General features: G+C 40.4%; 1 protein-coding gene across 2 annotated transcripts in view; it reads left to right on the forward strand.

Moving 5' to 3' along the window:
* skap2 (src kinase associated phosphoprotein 2) overlaps positions 1 to 17,864 on the forward strand; it is a 308,759-nt gene that overhangs the window by 243,180 nt on the left and 47,715 nt on the right. For both annotated transcript variants that reach the window (XM_069914125.1, XM_069914126.1), the window contains one exon: positions 2,548 to 2,657. In XM_069914125.1, coding sequence (XP_069770226.1) covers positions 2,548 to 2,657 — 110 coding nt within the window. The remainder of the gene's footprint in view (positions 1 to 2,547; positions 2,658 to 17,864) is intronic.

A 17,864-nucleotide genomic window follows, 5' to 3' on the forward strand; every position in this document is an offset into this window, starting at 1 on the left:
ATCTTCAAGAGACCAATTTTGTCCCTTGCTAACTTTTTGCTCTTAAAATCATCAAACACCTGTCCAACAAATCAGAAATGCTCTTCAGGAGTTAATGACTACTATCCACAGAAAACTTCAGGAAAAGAAATTCATAGGCTATGCTGCAATATGCAAACTACTTGTTAGCCACAGGAACAGGATGCCAAGAAGTATTTAGAAGAGCCTCCAAAATCCTGAGTGATGGCAGGATTAAAGTGTGGAAGTGTAAAGGAACTGCCCAATATCCATGGCCTACCACTTCATATGTGAAACATGGCGGTGGTGGCATTATGGCCTGGGCATTTATGTCTGCAACATGTACTGGCACACTTATTTTCATTGATCATGTAACTGCTGATGGCAGTAGCAAAATGAATTCTGAGGTGTATAGAAACATCTCAGGTTTGAGCAAATGCCTCCAAACACATTGGACGGTGCCTTATCCTACAAGACAATGATCGCAAACATGCTGCTCAAGCAACAAAGGATTTTTTCAAAGCTAAAAACTGGAAAATTCTTGATCTAAATCAAATTTGCCTTCCATAGATAGGAGCCGTTGTGGACATCAAGGACGATTTTCAAAGCTTGCAGAGGGATCTGGACTAGCTAGGAGAATGGGCCAAAAAATGGCTGATGGAGTTTAATGCAGACAAGTGTGAGGCGATACATTTTGGAAGGGCAAACCAAGGAAGTAGATATACAATTAATGATAGAGCACTGAGGAGTGCAGAGGAGCAGAGAGAGAGATCTGGGAATACAAATACATTATTCCCTAAAGATGGTGTTGCATGTGGACAGGGTTGTAAAGAAAGCTTTTGGTATCTTAGCCTTTATAAATCAAAGTATTGAGTATAGGAGTTGGGATGCTATGTTGAAGTTGTTTCAGACATTGGTGAGGCCAAATTTGGAATATTGTTTGCAGGTCTGGGCACCTAACTACTGAAAGCATATCAATAAGATTGAAAGAGTGCAGAGATTTACCAGAATGTTGCTGGACCTTCAGGTATTGAGTTACAGGGAAAGATTAAACAGGTTAGGACTTTATTGCTTGGAGTGAAGAAGAATGAGGGGAGATTTGATAGAGGTTTACAAGATTTTGAGAGGTATAGACAGAGTGAATGTGAATAGGCTTTTTCCACTTAGATTGGGGGAGATAAATACGAGATGTCATGGTTTAAGATGAGGGGAAGTAGTTTAGGGAGAATATAAGGGGGAAGTTCTTCACAGAGAGAATGTGTGTGGAATGAGCTGCCATTTAATGTGGTGAATGCGGGCTCGATCATGTGTTTTAAGAATAAATTGGTTAGGTAAATGGATGGAAAAAGCCTGGAGAGTTATGGAATGGTAGCAGGTCAGTGGGATTAGGGAGGTGATAGTTGGCACAGACTAGAGGGGCCAAATGGATCGTTTTCTGTGCTGTAGCATTCTATGGTTCTATTTGCTGAAGAGAAAACTTATTGGGACAAGTTCAAAGCAGGAGCGGAAGATGACTGCAGTAGAGGCCTGGCAGAGCATCACCAGAGAAGATATCAGCACCTCGTGATGTCTGAATCATAGACTTCAAGTAGCCATTGGATACAAGGGATATGCAACAATGTACTAAACTTGACTACTTTAAGATATATATACCAAATATTATGATGCCTGAAATGAGGGGTCAAACCAAAATGCAAATAACCTTTAATAAAGCCTGAAATGTGCACTTAATCACATTTGAATTGTTTGATTACAAATTTAAAACTATGGAGCACAGGGGCAAACAAAGAAAAAGAAAGTGTCTTTGCCCCAAATATTGTGAAGGGTACTGCATTTTATAAATTCTGTACTGGACAAGGATAGTAACCTATCATGAAATGTGGCAATAAATTGCATGCAATCTTGGTAGCAAGCCAATGAATACTAGTTTCTTCTCAAACCCATTACATTTCTACTATATGTACAATCATTCTAGTGTAAACTCATCCATCAAATGGCACCCTACCTGGATATTTGGTCCCTCCATACTGTGATTCATGCATTTGGTAACAAATTGGAGCCATTACTTTTGAATCTATATTTTTGTGTTGTGTTTAAGCCATTGGCCATACTGATTCTAACTGATTGCTCTGGCATATCAAAATATTTTTCGAAAAGCAGTGGCACTGCATGATCAGGGATCACAAGAGTTGATTTTTTTTTTAATGACATGCATTCCCAGTTTTCCCATTGCAATGATTTCTGGACCACTGACAGTCCAAAGTCCACAAAACGGCTGGTAAGTCAAAGTATCACCTACAGCCATTTAAACTATTATTTGGAAAATTTTCAGTCCTTACTTCTCTATAGCTGAAGCCTTTCTGTAGAGTTATGCACTTTATTCACTTTTTGTTGTGACAACAAATTGATTTCTTTCATTTGTCTCACAGATACGTCTACCAACCAAAAATGCCAAGTCAAAAACTAACAATTTATTTTTAATCCCTTGCCATAGGATTAGCATTAAATTAATTTTGTTGTAATATATTTTGCTTTATTTTTTAAATTCAGATAAAGCAAGTGACTATGCCAATTATTACCAAGGATTGTGGGATTGCTCAGGAGATCAGGGTGACGAACTGTCATTTAAGCGTGGTGATGTCATCTACATTATTAACAAAGTAAGTTGAAACTCTCAGAATAAAATCATTAATTGTTTAGAATATGAAATGCAACTTTAAAACTCCATGTCAATTGATCAGAAATTATAATATTTTATGTAAATCATTACTGTCTTTTTAAACATTCATGCGTTTTTCAATATGAGCAATAAATGTTCCAAAATAAAATGTTGTATTTCCTTAACACAGATATTCTTCTTAGGATGGTGTTCATGGAGATGATCAGTTGATGGCAGATTATTGAGAACGCCTTTGTATTACGACAATTTGAATTCTGGCCATAAAATGAGATTCTGTACTGCTGAATTCTTGATCTCTGTTTAAGCCAGAGAAAATAGCAGATGGGTACATCAGCAATATTTATTCAATATTTTGAAGCTCCTGACTATCAAGTATTTGTTTTAGTTTGCCATTAAATGCAGTGATATCACATGAAGTGGTAGTGTCATGCTCAATAAGATAGAAAAGCCTATTCACAACAATATCCGAATCAGAATTTATTGTCATGAACAAGTCATGAAATTCAGTGTTTTACGGCAGCGTCATAAGGCAAATGTTCATATTGTAACCATCTTATGACATTACTATTAAAAAAAGTAATAATAATAGTGTATGAAAAGTAAGTCAGTGTCTATGATTCATTAGTTCTTCAGGAATCTGATGACAGCGAGGAAGAAGCTATCCTTGTGCTGTTTGTTGATTGCCCGTCTTCAGGCTCCTGGTAGCAGATTGAAGAAGGCTTGGCCTGGGTGGTGGTGCTCTTTGAGGATAGATGCTATTTTTCTCAGACACCGCCTCATGTACATGTCCTCGACGGAGTGAAATCTGGTGCTTGTGAAGTCACAGGCAGAGTTAACAACCTTCTGGAGTTTATTCTTGTCCTATACCAGGCGGTGATGCAACCAGCCAGAATGCTCTCCACAGTACACTTGTAGAAGTTTACAAGAGTCTGCGGTGACCTAACGGATCTCCTTAGACACCTCGCAAAGTATAGCAGCTGGGGAGTCTTCTTTGTGATTGCATCAACATGGAGTCTCCAGAACAGATCCTCGGAGATGTTGGTATGAAGTTCTTGAGCCTCTCCACTACTGACCCCTCAATGAGGACTGGGTCATGTTCCCCTGACTTTCTTCTGAAGTCCACAATCATCTCCTTGGTTTTGTTGTCATTACACCATTCAACAAGCTGATCTATCTCCCTCGTGTACGCTTCCTCATTGCTGTTTGTGATTCTGCCGACAACTGTAGTGTCCTCGGCAAACTTGGAATTGTGCTTGGCCACATAGTCATGTAACGAGGAGACCAGTTGGCTAAGAACACATCCTTGGGGCGCGCATGTGTTGATAATCAGTGAAGAGGAGACGTCGTTTCAAATTTGTACTGACTGTGGACTTCTGATGAGAAAGTCAAGGATCTAGTTGCAGAGGGGATTACAGAGTCCTAGAGTTTGTAGCTTCTTGACCAGCACTGAAGGAATAATGGTATTGAAGGTCAAGCTGTAGTCGATGAAGAACAGCTATATATATGAATTTCTGTTTTTGAGGTGACCTAGAGCTGAGTGGAGAGCCAGCAATTCTGCATCTGTTGTGGAGTAATTGTGATAATAGGTGAATTGCAGTGGGTCCAGTACGTGTTATTTCTGGCAATGACCAGCCTCTCAAAGCATTTGATCATAGTAGAAGTTAGTGCTACTGGATGATTGTCATTGAAGCAGCTCACTCTGCTCTTCTTGGGTACCGGGATGATTTGTGCCCTTTTGAAGCAGTTGGGAACCTCTGACTGCAGCAATAAGAAGTTCAAAATATCCGAGAACATTCTGAGTAGTTGGTTGGCAGATTTTTCAGTACCCTGCCAGGTACGCCATCAGGGCCTTATGCCTTGAGAGGGTTCATCCTCTTAAATGATGTTCTGGTATTGCCCTCAGAGACAGCTATCACAGGGTCTTCAGCCTTTTCAGGGATACTAGTAGGCATTGTTTGGTTCTATTTCTCAAAGCAGGCATAGAAAGTGTTCAGCTCATCAAGTAATGAAGCATCACAGCCATCTATTGTGTTTTCCTTCACTTTGTAGGCTGTAATGACCTGCACTCCCTGCCATAGCTGGCATGTATCTGTCTCTTTCTCTAGCTTCCTTTGGAATTGTCTCTTTGCTTCAGAGATATCCTTCTGCAGGTCATACCTGGACCTTTTGTAAATATTGCATTAATTGAAAATTATACAGAGTTTTGGCTGGAGGAACAGCAGGATTGGCTGATGCAGGCATCAGGATTTAGGTGTTTTAAATAAATAAGAGAGGAGGGGGAAGTAGCATTACTGGTCAGAGATAATATCACAGCTATAGAAAGGGAGGTATTGCAGAGAAAGTGTCTACAGAGATGGTGTGGGTGTAAGTCAGATATAAGAAGGGAGCAATCACTATAATGAGTAATCTACAGGACCCAAAATAGTCCTCGGGACACTGAGGAACAGATAAGCAGGCAAATTTTGGAATGGGGCTGGAAATGCAGAGTTGTTGTTATGGGAGATTTCAACTTTCCTAATATTTGACTGTCATGTCCTGACCACAAGAGGGATGGATGGGCTGAAATCGTCAGGTGTTTTCAAGAAGGATTACTGACACAGTATGTGGATTGGCTGACAAGAGGAGAGGCCATACTGGATCTAATTCTGGGTAATGAGCCTGGTCAGGTGGTGAACCTCTCAGTGGGGGAGCATTTTGTTGAGGGGGGCTACAACTCCCTGAGCTTTAGCATTGCTATAGATAAGGAAAAAGCGAACAAAATGGGAAAGTGTTTAATTAGGCTAGGGCTCATTACATTGGGATAAGGCAGGAACTAGTGAGAGTAAATTGAAAATAGTTATTTAAGGCTGAAAGCACAGAACTAATGTGGAGGAAGTTTAGGGATCACATGCTGGGTTCAAGATAGGTTTGTCCCACTGGAACAGGAAAAGATGGTAGGAAAAAGGAATCGTGGTTGCTAAAATAGGTGAAGTAGGTAGTCAAGATGAAAAAGGAAGCGTACATTAGATACAGGAAGAAGGAAACATGAAATATATGGTAGCCAGGAAAGAGCGTAAGAAAGGACTTGGGAGAGCTCAAAGGGGGCGGGAGAAGGCCTTGGCGTGTAGAATTAGGGAGAACCCCAAGGCATTCTATGTGTATGTGAAGAACAGAAGGATAATGAGAATGAAGGTGGGGCCGCTAAAGGATAAAGAGGCAACTTGCACTTGGAGGCAGGGGTGGTCCTAAATGAATACTTTGCCTCAGTATTCACAAGAGAAAAGGACCTTGATCAGGGTAAGGTCAGAATAGAATAGGCTTGTTTGCTGAATGATGTTGAGATTAAAGAGGAAGTATTGGATCTTCTTAAAAACATTAAGATTGATATGTCCCCAGGGCCAGATGCGATGTATCTCAGGTTGCTGTGGGAAGGGAGGGAAGAGATAGCTGGGGCAGTGTCTATGAGTTTTGAGTCCTCTTTAGCCAAAGGGGAAGTGCCAGGACAATGAAAAATGGCAAATGTAGTCCCCTTGTTTAAAAAAAGTAATGGGGAGAATCCTTGGAATTACATCAGTATTAAATCAATGGTGTGCAAACTGTTCAAGAGAATTTTTTAAGGGTAGAATCCATGAGCATTTGGAGAAGTATGGTCTACTCAAGGATAGTCAGCATGGCTTTATGAAGGGAAGGTCATGCCTCACGAGCCTAATTGAGTTTTTTTAAGGAGATGAAAGAATTTGATGAGGGAAAGGCAGTGGATGTGGTCTATATGAATTTTAGTAAGACATTTGACAAGGTCTCCCATGAGATACTTGTTCAGAAAGTCATGAGGCATGGGATCCATGGAACCTTGGTTGTGTGGATAAAAAAAATGCCTTGCATGTAGAATGCTGAGAGTATTAGTAGAAGGAAAGTATTCTGCCTCAAGGTCAGTGACTAGTGGAGTTCTGCAAGGATCTAATCTGGGACCCTTGCTCTCTGTGATTTTTAGAAATATCCAAGATGAAGAGGCAGAAGGATGGGTCAGTAAGTTTGTGGATGATATGAAGATTGGAGGAGTGGACTGTGCTGAAGTTTTTTGTAAGTTACAAAAAGATATAGACAGGATGCAGATTTGGGCCAAAAAATGGCAGATGGAGTTCAATCCAAATAAACATGCTGGTAATGCAGTTTAGAAGGACAAACCAGAAGGCTGAGTGCATGGTTAATGGTCGGTTATTTAAGAGTGTGAATGAACAGAGGGACCTTGTGGTTCAAATTCATACATCCCTCAACTGTCATGTAGGTTGAGTGAATAGTTAAGAAGGCCTCAAGGATATTGTGCTTCTTTAATAGGGAGATTGACTTCAAGAGTCAAGAGATCATGCTACAATTCCACAAATCTCTGGTGAAAGCACACTTAGAGTATTGTGTTCAGTTCTTGTCACTTCATCATAGGAAGAATGTGGAAGCTATGGAGAGAATGCAGAGGAGATTTACCAGAATGTTGCCTGGATTGGAAAATCAGTCTTATGAGGCAAGGTTATCAGAGCTGAGACTTTTCTCTTTGGAGTATAGAAGGATGAGAGAAGTCTTGATAGAGGTCTACACGATTATTAGAGGCACAGATAGGGTGGACAGCCAGTAACTTTTTCCCAGGCAAAAATAGCAGACACTAGAGTACATGTATACAAAGTGAAGGGAGGGAAGTTTATGGGAGACATCAGGGGTAATTATTTTTTTTACACAGAGTTGTGGGTGCCTGGAATTCCATGCCAAGGGTGGTGGTGAAGGCTGAAACATTAGGGGCATTTAAGAGACTCTTAGGCACATGAATGGAAGAAAAATTGAGGTTTACTGGGTAGGGAGGGTTTAGTGCTTTTAATAAGGAATATATGGGTTGGCACAACATCAAGGACCAATCACCTGTACTATGCTGTAGTGTTCTATGCTCAACCTCTCCCTTTCGCTCAGGCACCTGAGTCCTGACAATATCCTCGTAAACCTTCTCTGAACCCTCTCCAGCTGGACAACTTATTTCTATGGCACAGTGACCAAAACTGCATATAATGAGCCAAAATAATTTTTTGATGTATTCCAGATTGCATGACAATTCATTGCGACACTTATGGAACAGTTTTAGTTTACTTACCTGTGCACTGGTTGTATTATGTACACACAAGAGAATGCAGATGGTAGAATATAGAACATGAAACAATCTGTTGAATGAACTCAGTTAGTCAAACAGCATTGTCGAAGCAAAGGTATAGATGGAGACCCTGTATCAGGACTGAAAGTGTAGAATAAAGATACCCAGTATAAATTGGTGGGAGAGAGGGGCTGACAAGTACATCCCTCTTCTCCTCACCTGTTTCCAAATGACCAACTGCATTTCTTCCCTATTTTGTCCCTTCCTATTGCCAACCAGCCTCTTTTTAAACCTCCTTTCTCCTTCGCCAATCACTCTTCATCTTCCCTTCATCCCTCCAGAATTTCTCACCAACCCCTCACCTCCTCCCACATCATCTTATTTTATCTGCCACCTCCCTGGAAGTTAGTGGCAGAAATTAACCAGTAAATGGAAGGATCCTCAAGAGTGTTGTAGAACTAATAAACCTAGAGGTATAGATTGTTTGAGGGGGTGGGTGGAAGAGGTGAAGAAGGTATTTGGAATGCTTGTTTTCATCAGTCACTGCGAGAGTATTATGTTACAAATGTGCACGATGTTGGTGAGACCACACTTGGAGATTGTGTTTAATTTTGGTCACTAAGCTGTGGAAGAATTCCTTCCTTAGGCTGGAAAAGGTGCAGAAAAGAATATTAAGGATATTACTGGTTCAGAGGGCTTTAATTATAAGGAGAGATTGGATAGGCTGGGATGTTTTTTTTCCCAGTGTGCAGGTAGCTGAGGTTATATTCTTCTAGACATGAAAATCATGCGGGTGGGAGTTGTGTATTTTTTTAAAGAATCTAGCTGTTCATTTCTGGCTGTGAATCGGGAAAAAAATAATTTTTATTTGCTGCCTAGGTGGCTGCTGGATTTTTCAAAAGCTATATGTAATTATAGCCGCCAGAGAAATAAGCAGCCATGGACTCTCAGATCCTCAGACTTCATCCTTAGATCCTAAGAAAAAGAGCCAGTGAAATAACTCAGTGTTTTTAATTTTGCAAAAATCAGATAGCAAATAGCAAATGTAACTTTCTTGTTCAAAAGAGAAAGCAGAAAACTATAGGCCAGTGTATATGGAGGAAAATGCTACAATCAGATGTGACAGAGTATATAGATATGTTTTTGGGAGATAAATTGAAAAAGGTTTGTTAGAGTAGGTCACATACAAACACTTTAAAACAGATCTTATTTGAAATACTGGAGCTTTGCCCATGCTAGACATATCAGCTCCACAGCTTTTGCAAGAGCTTTGAAGAGTAATCAAGAGACTTCACCGCTACTGTCTGGAAGAGAGCTGGCTTTTGTAAGAGGGTCATGTGGTATTGCAAGCAGAGAGAGTCAAACAGGCTTTTTCTCTGAGGGAGAGAGAGAGAGACACACACACACACAGATCACTTGATAATGTTACAGTCAGCAGAAGTAGCTGGAACAGGACAAGCTGGGAAGCCTGTTTGAAAGATGGCCTGGTCAAAGCGCTTGTGGTTCATGCAAGAGGAGAGGACTGACTGTCTAATGTTTCACTTGGAATAAAAGAAACAAAAAGTAACTCTGTGGTGACCTGAAAGAAACCGGTTATCATCTGGAGAACCCTGAAGGGGCAAGTTTTGTTAGCAAGATACTGGAGTGGCTGATGGAAGTATATCAGTTGTGGATGTCCTAGAACAACAAATCTCTCTCTGAAAACCAACAAGAACCTTCCTGAGCAGTAACCATTTACCTTTCAAGCACTAAATCCTGGTGAACTTTATAAATGTTAAATTCTGTGCACAATATTAGAATGGACCTTCAACCAAAGAACTTTCCTGAACTTACACACACGTGCGCTTAGAATTAGAATGGGTTTAAGTTAGGTTAAATAAGTTAGTGATAAGTTAAAGTTTGATTCTATTTTCATGTTTAAAGATAATTAAAAGCAACTTTTGTTTAGGTAACTATTTGTCTTGGTGAATATCTATTGCTGCTGGGTTTTGGGGTCCTCTGGGCTCAACACAGGAAACTCAAAATTATTTATTGAAAAGAGATAAAGTTTGACCAATTAATTGGAGGTCTTTGACGAAGCACCGTATGCTTGTACTGCACTCATATTTCAAGAAGTACATTTGTTAAGATGCCACTTCAAAGGTTATTGCAGAAAATGAGAGTTCATGAAGTAGGATGTAACATATAAACAAGGATATAAGATTGAGTAGCTAAGTCTTTTTTCTGGTTGGCAAGATGTAATGAATGGTGTGCCACTGGAGTGCATGCTGACCTCAACTTTTATTAATAGAATTAATGTAGCAAATATATAGTTGCTAAATTTGTTGATGACCCAAAAATAGAGAGAAAGTATGTTGTGAAAATGACATAAGGAGACTACGAAGGGATATAGATAGTTTGTCAGTAGGCAAAGATCCAGCAAATAGAATTTAATGTGAAATTATACATTTTGACAGAAAAACTATAAAGCTTATTATCTAAATCGTGACAAGTGGCAGCAGAATCTAGGTGCCTTGCCCATGATCAGCATGAAGGCTAGAATGCAGCTTGATAAAAAGTACCAGCCTGAAACATTAATAATTCTTTTCCTCCTTCTGATGCCTGCTGAATTTTTCCAGTGGATATTTTGTTGCTCCATATTCTAGCATCTGCAGACTCCTGAGAGTCTAATGAGCAAGTGTGGAAAGGATACAGAATGATAGAAATCAGGTTACAATGAGATCAGCCATTATCTTTTTGAAAATTAGAGTCAGCTTAATGGACCAAGTAATCTACTTTTGCTCCTAACTTGTATATTTTTGGATGCCTACATGCTTTTTAAGTCAATGTTGACAATTAGGACTGTGGTACAGTAAAATAATTAAACATGTTAATATTAACATTAATTTTTACTTCACTCTAGAACTTGACCATATGATCTAGATTCAGATTTTGCTGTAGCAATGAGGAGAGCTGCTTTGTCATATGAGGCTTTAAAAAGAAACACAATCCACTTGTATAACTGGATGTGAATTATACCTTGGTGATCTTTACAGAAAAACAAGTTGTTCTTCTAATACCGTGGCCTGCATTTCTCTTTTCATCCAACACTGCCAAAAGAAAATTATTCAATTTAGTGCTTTTTTGTGGGTTTGGATGTGTACAATAAGCCACTTTGTTTGCCTACAAGACATCTATGATGATACTTCAGAAGTAATAAATGTGTGTGTGTGTGTGTGTGTGTGTGTGTGTGTGTGTGTGTGTGTGTGTGTGTGTGTGTGTGTGTGTAAGAAAACAATACTGCCCGACTGCCTAAAGGCAAAATATTCTAATATACTGATTAATTACATGATTGCTTTGATTATGTGTTAAGTTTTACTGTCATATAAATGGCAGGAAGCCATTCTGTTTACGAGTAGGCTGAAGGTAATCCAGTTAGTTTTTGAGTCTGATTCATGAAAGATATTTGAATATTTCATGCATCCATGCGTTATTATTACATTTCAACTCTGCATAAAAATAAAATGCAAAGATTAAATTGACCAAATCATGAATAATAAAAATAGTTAAGGATAGTATTAGATTCAAAGAGTCAGATTCATGCAGCATGAAAATAGGTCAAGGTTCAAGATTATTGTTACAGACATAAATACACTTTTGTTTGCCATAAAAACTCACAAAGAGGTGTCACTAGTCCTGCATGGCCAAAAAGAGGAAGAGAATCAAAAGAGAGCCCCTTCAGAGACACTTCCTGTGCCCCCTTAAACTCTGCAGCCACACACCTCCTGCCCCTTGCATTTCTGAACCTCCAATATGATTAAGAAACTGTTAACACCCAATGTTGTTTGGGAGTAATTTTTACCATTGGCACCCTCACAAGCCCCCACACTGGTACTCATGAGCCAATCTCCAGCAGCTCACAGCCTGATACAAGGCCTTTTGCCTCTGAGCTCCTCGATAGTCTGCTGCTGTGGTCTCTTTTCTTGTAGGCTCCTCCTGTTGGCAAACCCACAGAGGTCCATGTCTATGCTTGGTAGCAGACTACAAGAGGTGGGCTCCTGGAGATCAGTGGATCGGTACAGAGCACCAGAGCTTGAAAATACCACTCTCTCAAGAAAAAGCTTGAAAGAGGAGCACCCACAGCCCCTTTTACAGGTTATTTAACACCTGTATGGGACTATCAGTATAATAACTGGGCAATAAGACCTCACAGAGGAGTGTTGTTTCTACGTTCTCCAGTACTATGCATTTTGTATTATATTATAAATCCATTGTATTATATATTTGGATGACTAATGGGTACCTTTCCCTTATAATCTCATCTTCCAGCACATGGCTCAAAGCCTTTATCATTCAGATGTTTGTCTTGACACATCTTCAAAGTGTACTTCGGAACTCTATTTTCACCACTCTCTCTGGCAGTGCATTCCAGCTACTCACCACTCACTGGGTATACAAGATCCTCTCAGATCCCTTCTAAATTTATTCCCCTAAATCTGTGACCTCAAGATTTATTTATATCAGATAAGGGAAGAAGATTCCTGTAGTTGACTCTATTGTAATCTCATGTCTCCACTTATCCTCCTCCACTCCAGGGAAAACAGACCTAGTTTACTGAGTTTCTCCTGATAACTATCACACCTTTTCTATAGAGTGACCTAGTTTACTGAGTTTCTCCTCATAACTATCAACCCTTTTCTATAGAGTGGTGACCAAAACTTTATGCAGTACTCTAGCTAAGGCATGAACATAACCTCCCTAATCTTATTTTTAATGCCCCATCTAATGAAGTCCAGTATCCCATATTATTTCTTAACCATGGAATATACCTGCAGTGTCAGTTACAAGGATCCTTGGACTCACACATAGAGGGGTTCTCAATGTTCCCTAGGACCTTCCATTCATAGTATATGCCTTGGCCTCTTTGGTACTCCCAGAATGCATCAGTTTGCCTTTATCTATATTACATTCTTACCATTTCTTACTCCATTGCACCATCATACTATCCTTCACAGTATGAACAACTTTACCATATACAAACTTACTAATCATGCTACCTAAATCCACATTCAAATCATTCGCAAATATTACAAAACAGCAAGGATCCCAGCAGCAAACCATGTAGAATCCCACCTCTCACAGCCACTATTCACAAAAGCAACTCTCTGCTATCACCCTTTGTCTTCTATTTTTGGGCCAGTTTTGGATGTTTGGGAGGAGTCTGAAAAGATCTTGTCAAAGGCCTTGCTGAAGATCATATAGACCAGATCTTCCTCACTACCCTCGTAAATGTTACTTCCTCAAATAAATTCAGATTGATCAGACAAGATTTGCCCATGACAAAGTTATGTTATCCACCTCTGATCATGCCTTTGCAAGTAATTATTAATCCTGTCCCTCGGAAAGTTTTCTGATAACTTTCCAACTATTGATTTTAGGCTTCAGATCTGCAATTGCCATCTATTTTTCTTACTGCCGTTCTTGAAAATGAGACCACATTTGCTATCCTCCAATCATCTGGAAATTCATTTGAACCCAGCAGTAATGTAAACATTTCAGCCAGTTTCCCAGGAATCTCTTCCTTTCCCTCCCCTCCCTTAACAGCTGGGATAAATCACACCAAGCCCTGGTGATTTATCCACCTATTAGTCCACAAAGGCATCAAGAACCTCCTTTATTTATGGAGACTTGCACTAGAATTTTACTTTCTCACTTGTGTTCTCCAAACAAAAAGTCCATTTTCATTGTTATATCGATTTTTAAAAGTATGCATTTAGGACCTCACCTTTCTCTTCTGGCTCCATACACTGATTGCACTTGTTGTTCCAAGTGAGCCTTATTCTTTCCTTGGTAATTCTTTTTTATGCAATATACTTGTAAAATGCCTTCAAAATTACATTAATCTTCACCACCAGTGATATCTTGTGACCCACTTTTGCCTTCCAAATTTCATTTTTTTAAGTGTCTTCCCAACATGTTTTCATCATGGAGTCATACAGCTTGGAACCAGGCCTCGTTTGTCCATACTGAACAAGTGCCACCTGCATTAGTCCCACTTGGCCATATTAAGTTCACACCCCGGCAAGCCTCTTTACTTCTTTAAAGAAACTAACATAACTGCCTCTACTATTTTGCAGCTCGTTCCATATGCCCATTACTCTCTGAATGAAGAACTGTCCCCTCACGTTCATTCTAAATTCCACCCTATTCACTTTTTGTTATATTCTCTTGTCTTTGATTATCCTACTGTAAGAAACAGACTGTTGATAATCACCATTTATGCCCTCCATGATTTTGTAGACCTCAGTACGATCAGCCTTTCCTTCATAATAATTCTTTCTTCCCTCATCCTGGTTAAAAAAAATGAGGAACTAAGGGAAAAAGAAAATAGTGCTGGAGAAATGAATGGCACTGAATACCAATAAATCCTTTGGGTGATAATACCAAAGGAAGTAGGTCTGGAGCACTGGTGAGCGGACTGCACCAGGTGACACCGTCAGAGGGGGTGTCACCAAAATGATTGTCTAAAATTTTTGTGCAGTGTTTCAGCAGATTATTTTTATAAAAATATTCCTGTTGTTAGTTAAAGCAAAAACATTTTTCTTAAGTCCAGCTTACATGCATCAATATACCTACAAGGCTTAAACTCTATGCTAAGTTACTTTTTGAACCTTCTATTGCGCTCCAGTCAGAGTTGTCATTATTACCCAATTATACAATTATACAGGGGAATCACGCTGCTCTCCATTGCAGGCAAAATCTTCGCTAGGATCCTCCTTAATAGACTAATACCTAGTGTCGCCGAGAATGTTCTCCCAGAATCACAGTGCGGCTTTCGCGCAAACAGAGGAACTACTGACATGGTCTTTGCCCTCAGACAGCTCCAAGAAAAGTGCAGAGAACAAAACAAAGGACTCTACATCACCTTTGTTGACCTCACCAAAGCCTTCGACACCGTGAGCAGGAAAGGGCTTTGGCAAATACTAGAGCGCATCGGATGTCCCCCAAAGTTCCTCAACATGATTATCCAACTGCACGAAAACCAACAAGGACGGGTCAGATACAGCAATGAGCTCTCTGAACCCTTCTCCATTAACAATGGCGTGAAGCAAGGCTGTGTTCTCGCACCAACCCTCTTTTCAATCTTCTTCAGCATGATGCTGAACCAAGCCATGAAAGACCTCAACAGTGAAGACGCTGTTTACATCCGGTACCGCACGGATGGCAGTCTCTTCAATCTGAGGTGCCTGAAAGCTCACACCAAGACACAAGAGCAACTTGTTTTTGCAGATGATGCCGCTTTAGTTGGCCATTCAGAGACAGCTCTTCAGCGCTTGACGTCCTGTTTTGCGGAAACTGCCAGAATGTTTGGCCTGGAAGTCAGCCTGAAGAAAACTGAGGTCCTCCATCAGCCAGCTCCCCACCATGACTACCAGCCCCCCCACATCTCCATCGGGCACACAAAACTCAAAACGGTCAACCAGTTTACCTATCTTGGCTGCACCATTTCATCGGATGCAAGGATCGACAACGAGATAGACAACAGACTCGCCAAGGCAAATAGCGCCTTTAGAAGACTACACAAAAGAGTCTGGAAAAACAACCAACTGAAAAACCTCACAAAGATTAGCGTATACAGAGCCGTTGTCATACCCACACTCCTATTCGGCTCCGAATCATGGGTCCTCTACCGGCATCACCTACGGCTCCTAGAAAGCTTCCATCAGCGTTGTCTCCGCTCCATCCTCAACATTCATTGGAGCGACTTCATCCCTAACATCGAAGTGCTCGAGATGGCAGAGGCCGACATTATCGAATCCACGCTGCTGAAGATCCAACTGCGCAGGGTAGGTCACGTCTCCAGAATGGAGGACCATCGCCTCCCCAAGATCATGTTATATGGCGAGCTCTCCACTGGCCATCGTGTCAGAGGTGCACCAAAGAAGAGGTACAAGGACTGCCTAAAGAAATCTCTTGGTGCCTGCCCCATTGACCACCGCCAGTGGGCTGATCTCGCCTCAAACCGTGCATCTTGGCGCCTCACAGTTCGGCGGGCAGCAACCTCCTTTGAAGAAGACCGCAGAGCCCACCTCACTGACAAAAGACAAAGGAGGAAAAACCCAACACCCAACCCCAACCCACCAATTTTCTCCTGCAACCGTGTCTGCCTGTCCCGCATCGGACTTGTCAGCCACAAACGAGCCTCCATAAATCTTCATCCGCGAAGCCAAGCCAAAGAAAAGAATAGTGACATTTGAATCACGGGGTTTTGTCTGCAAGCGCTACAAGTATATGGTGTGGTTTTCATTGCTGCTGGTTTTTATAGTCGCTGCTTTAGTCACATTTTCTGGTGTTCCAGCTACAATATTGTTGTAATTAGTATTTCTGAACATATATCAATAATTTTTTTGAGATTGAAGTAGTATGATATTGTAATTTAAGGTGTAATTTTAATTTTGCTAGCTGTTTATCTCACTACTATTGCCTTTACATTCAGTGATATACGGGAAATACGATTTACAAGTAACATTAGTACAAAAAACATTCCTAAGGATTCTGTATGGTCTGGTATGGGAGGAGGTCCATGGGGGGTGGGGGGGGTTGGGAACGACGCCATGAGTTACCACATTGGATGACACCAACCCTAGTGACGCCACGGGTCTGGAGTTTTTTTTTAAACGGAATCTTTAGAGATTATGGATTTCCTGTAGATTGGTGGGTGATACATTTAACACAAATATTTTAAAAAGGGGAAAGAGAAAAACAAAAAGTGGGTTATTTGAATTTTAGACCATCAAAAGTGGGTGAAATGTTCGTGACAATGATTGTGGATAAGATAAAAGGCCTCTGAGAAAATAAAACAAAGTCAACCTGAATTTCTGAAAGGGAAATTGTGTTTGATAAAGCTATTATAGGTTTTGAGGATGTAACCAGTAGAATAGATAAGAGAGAACAAGTAGATAGGGTGCAATTGGAGCTTCAAGAAGTCTCAAGCAAAAGCCTAGCATGAAAAAATTAAACCAGAAGTAAATGGGAATTATGTATGGCATAGATTGAATTATTAGTACCTAGTAGGGTACTGTAAGGATCAGTGAATGGTCTCAGTTGTTCATAATATACTGTGCCCTCCATAATGATTGGGACAATACACTTTTCCCCCCCCCCCCCCTTTATTTGCCCCTGTGCTCAATCATTTTAATTTTGTAATTAAACAATTCATGTGATTAAAGTGCACATTCCATATTTTATTCAAGATTATTTGTATTCATTTTGGTTTGACCATGTCATAATTACAGCACTTTTTTACATTCTTTTCCTATTTCAGAATGTTTGGGAAATTTGGCTTCACAGGTGTTTGTGAGTACTCAGGTGTGTTTAATTACTTTGTTGGTGCAGGTATAAGAGAGCTAGGCTTGTTTCTAAGCTTTTGATCACCTTTGGAGTCTGGAGTTGCCATTTTCAACATGAGGACCAGAGATGTGCCAAAGAAAGTCAAAAAAGACACTATGAGACTGAAAAACGAATGAAAAAAGAGACATCACCCAAACCTTAGGATTACCAAAAGCAACTGTTTGGATCATCATTAAGAAGAAAGAGCATACTGGTGAACCCAGTAATCACAGATGAATCACACAAGGAAGACCCACTGCTGTTGTCACCGTAATGAAGAAAAATCCCCAAAGGCCTGTCCGGCAGATCAGAAACATTCTTTAGGAGGCAGATGTGGATATGTCAATGACTAATGTCTACAGAAGACATCATGAACAGGAACACAGAGGCTACACTGCAAGATGTTAGCCACAGTTACAGGCAGGAGCTGAAGATGGCTGCAGGAGCTGAAGATGGCTGCAGGAGCTGAAGATGGCTGCAGGAGCTGAAGATGGCTGCAGGAGAGGCCTGGCAGAGCATCACCAGAGAAGCAACTCAGCACCTGTGATGTACATGAATCACAGACTTCAAACAGTCATTGCATACAAGGGATATGCAACAAAGTACTAAACATGACTGCTTTAATATACATGCCATTGCTATGACCCAAACATTATGGTTCCCTGAAATGGGAACCTTGAACAAAATCTGGAATGTGCTCTTTAATGACAT

This window comes from Narcine bancroftii, chromosome 1 (assembly GCF_036971445.1).
Source record: "Narcine bancroftii isolate sNarBan1 chromosome 1, sNarBan1.hap1, whole genome shotgun sequence".
In the NCBI taxonomy this organism is placed as follows: domain Eukaryota; kingdom Metazoa; phylum Chordata; class Chondrichthyes; order Torpediniformes; family Narcinidae; genus Narcine; species Narcine bancroftii.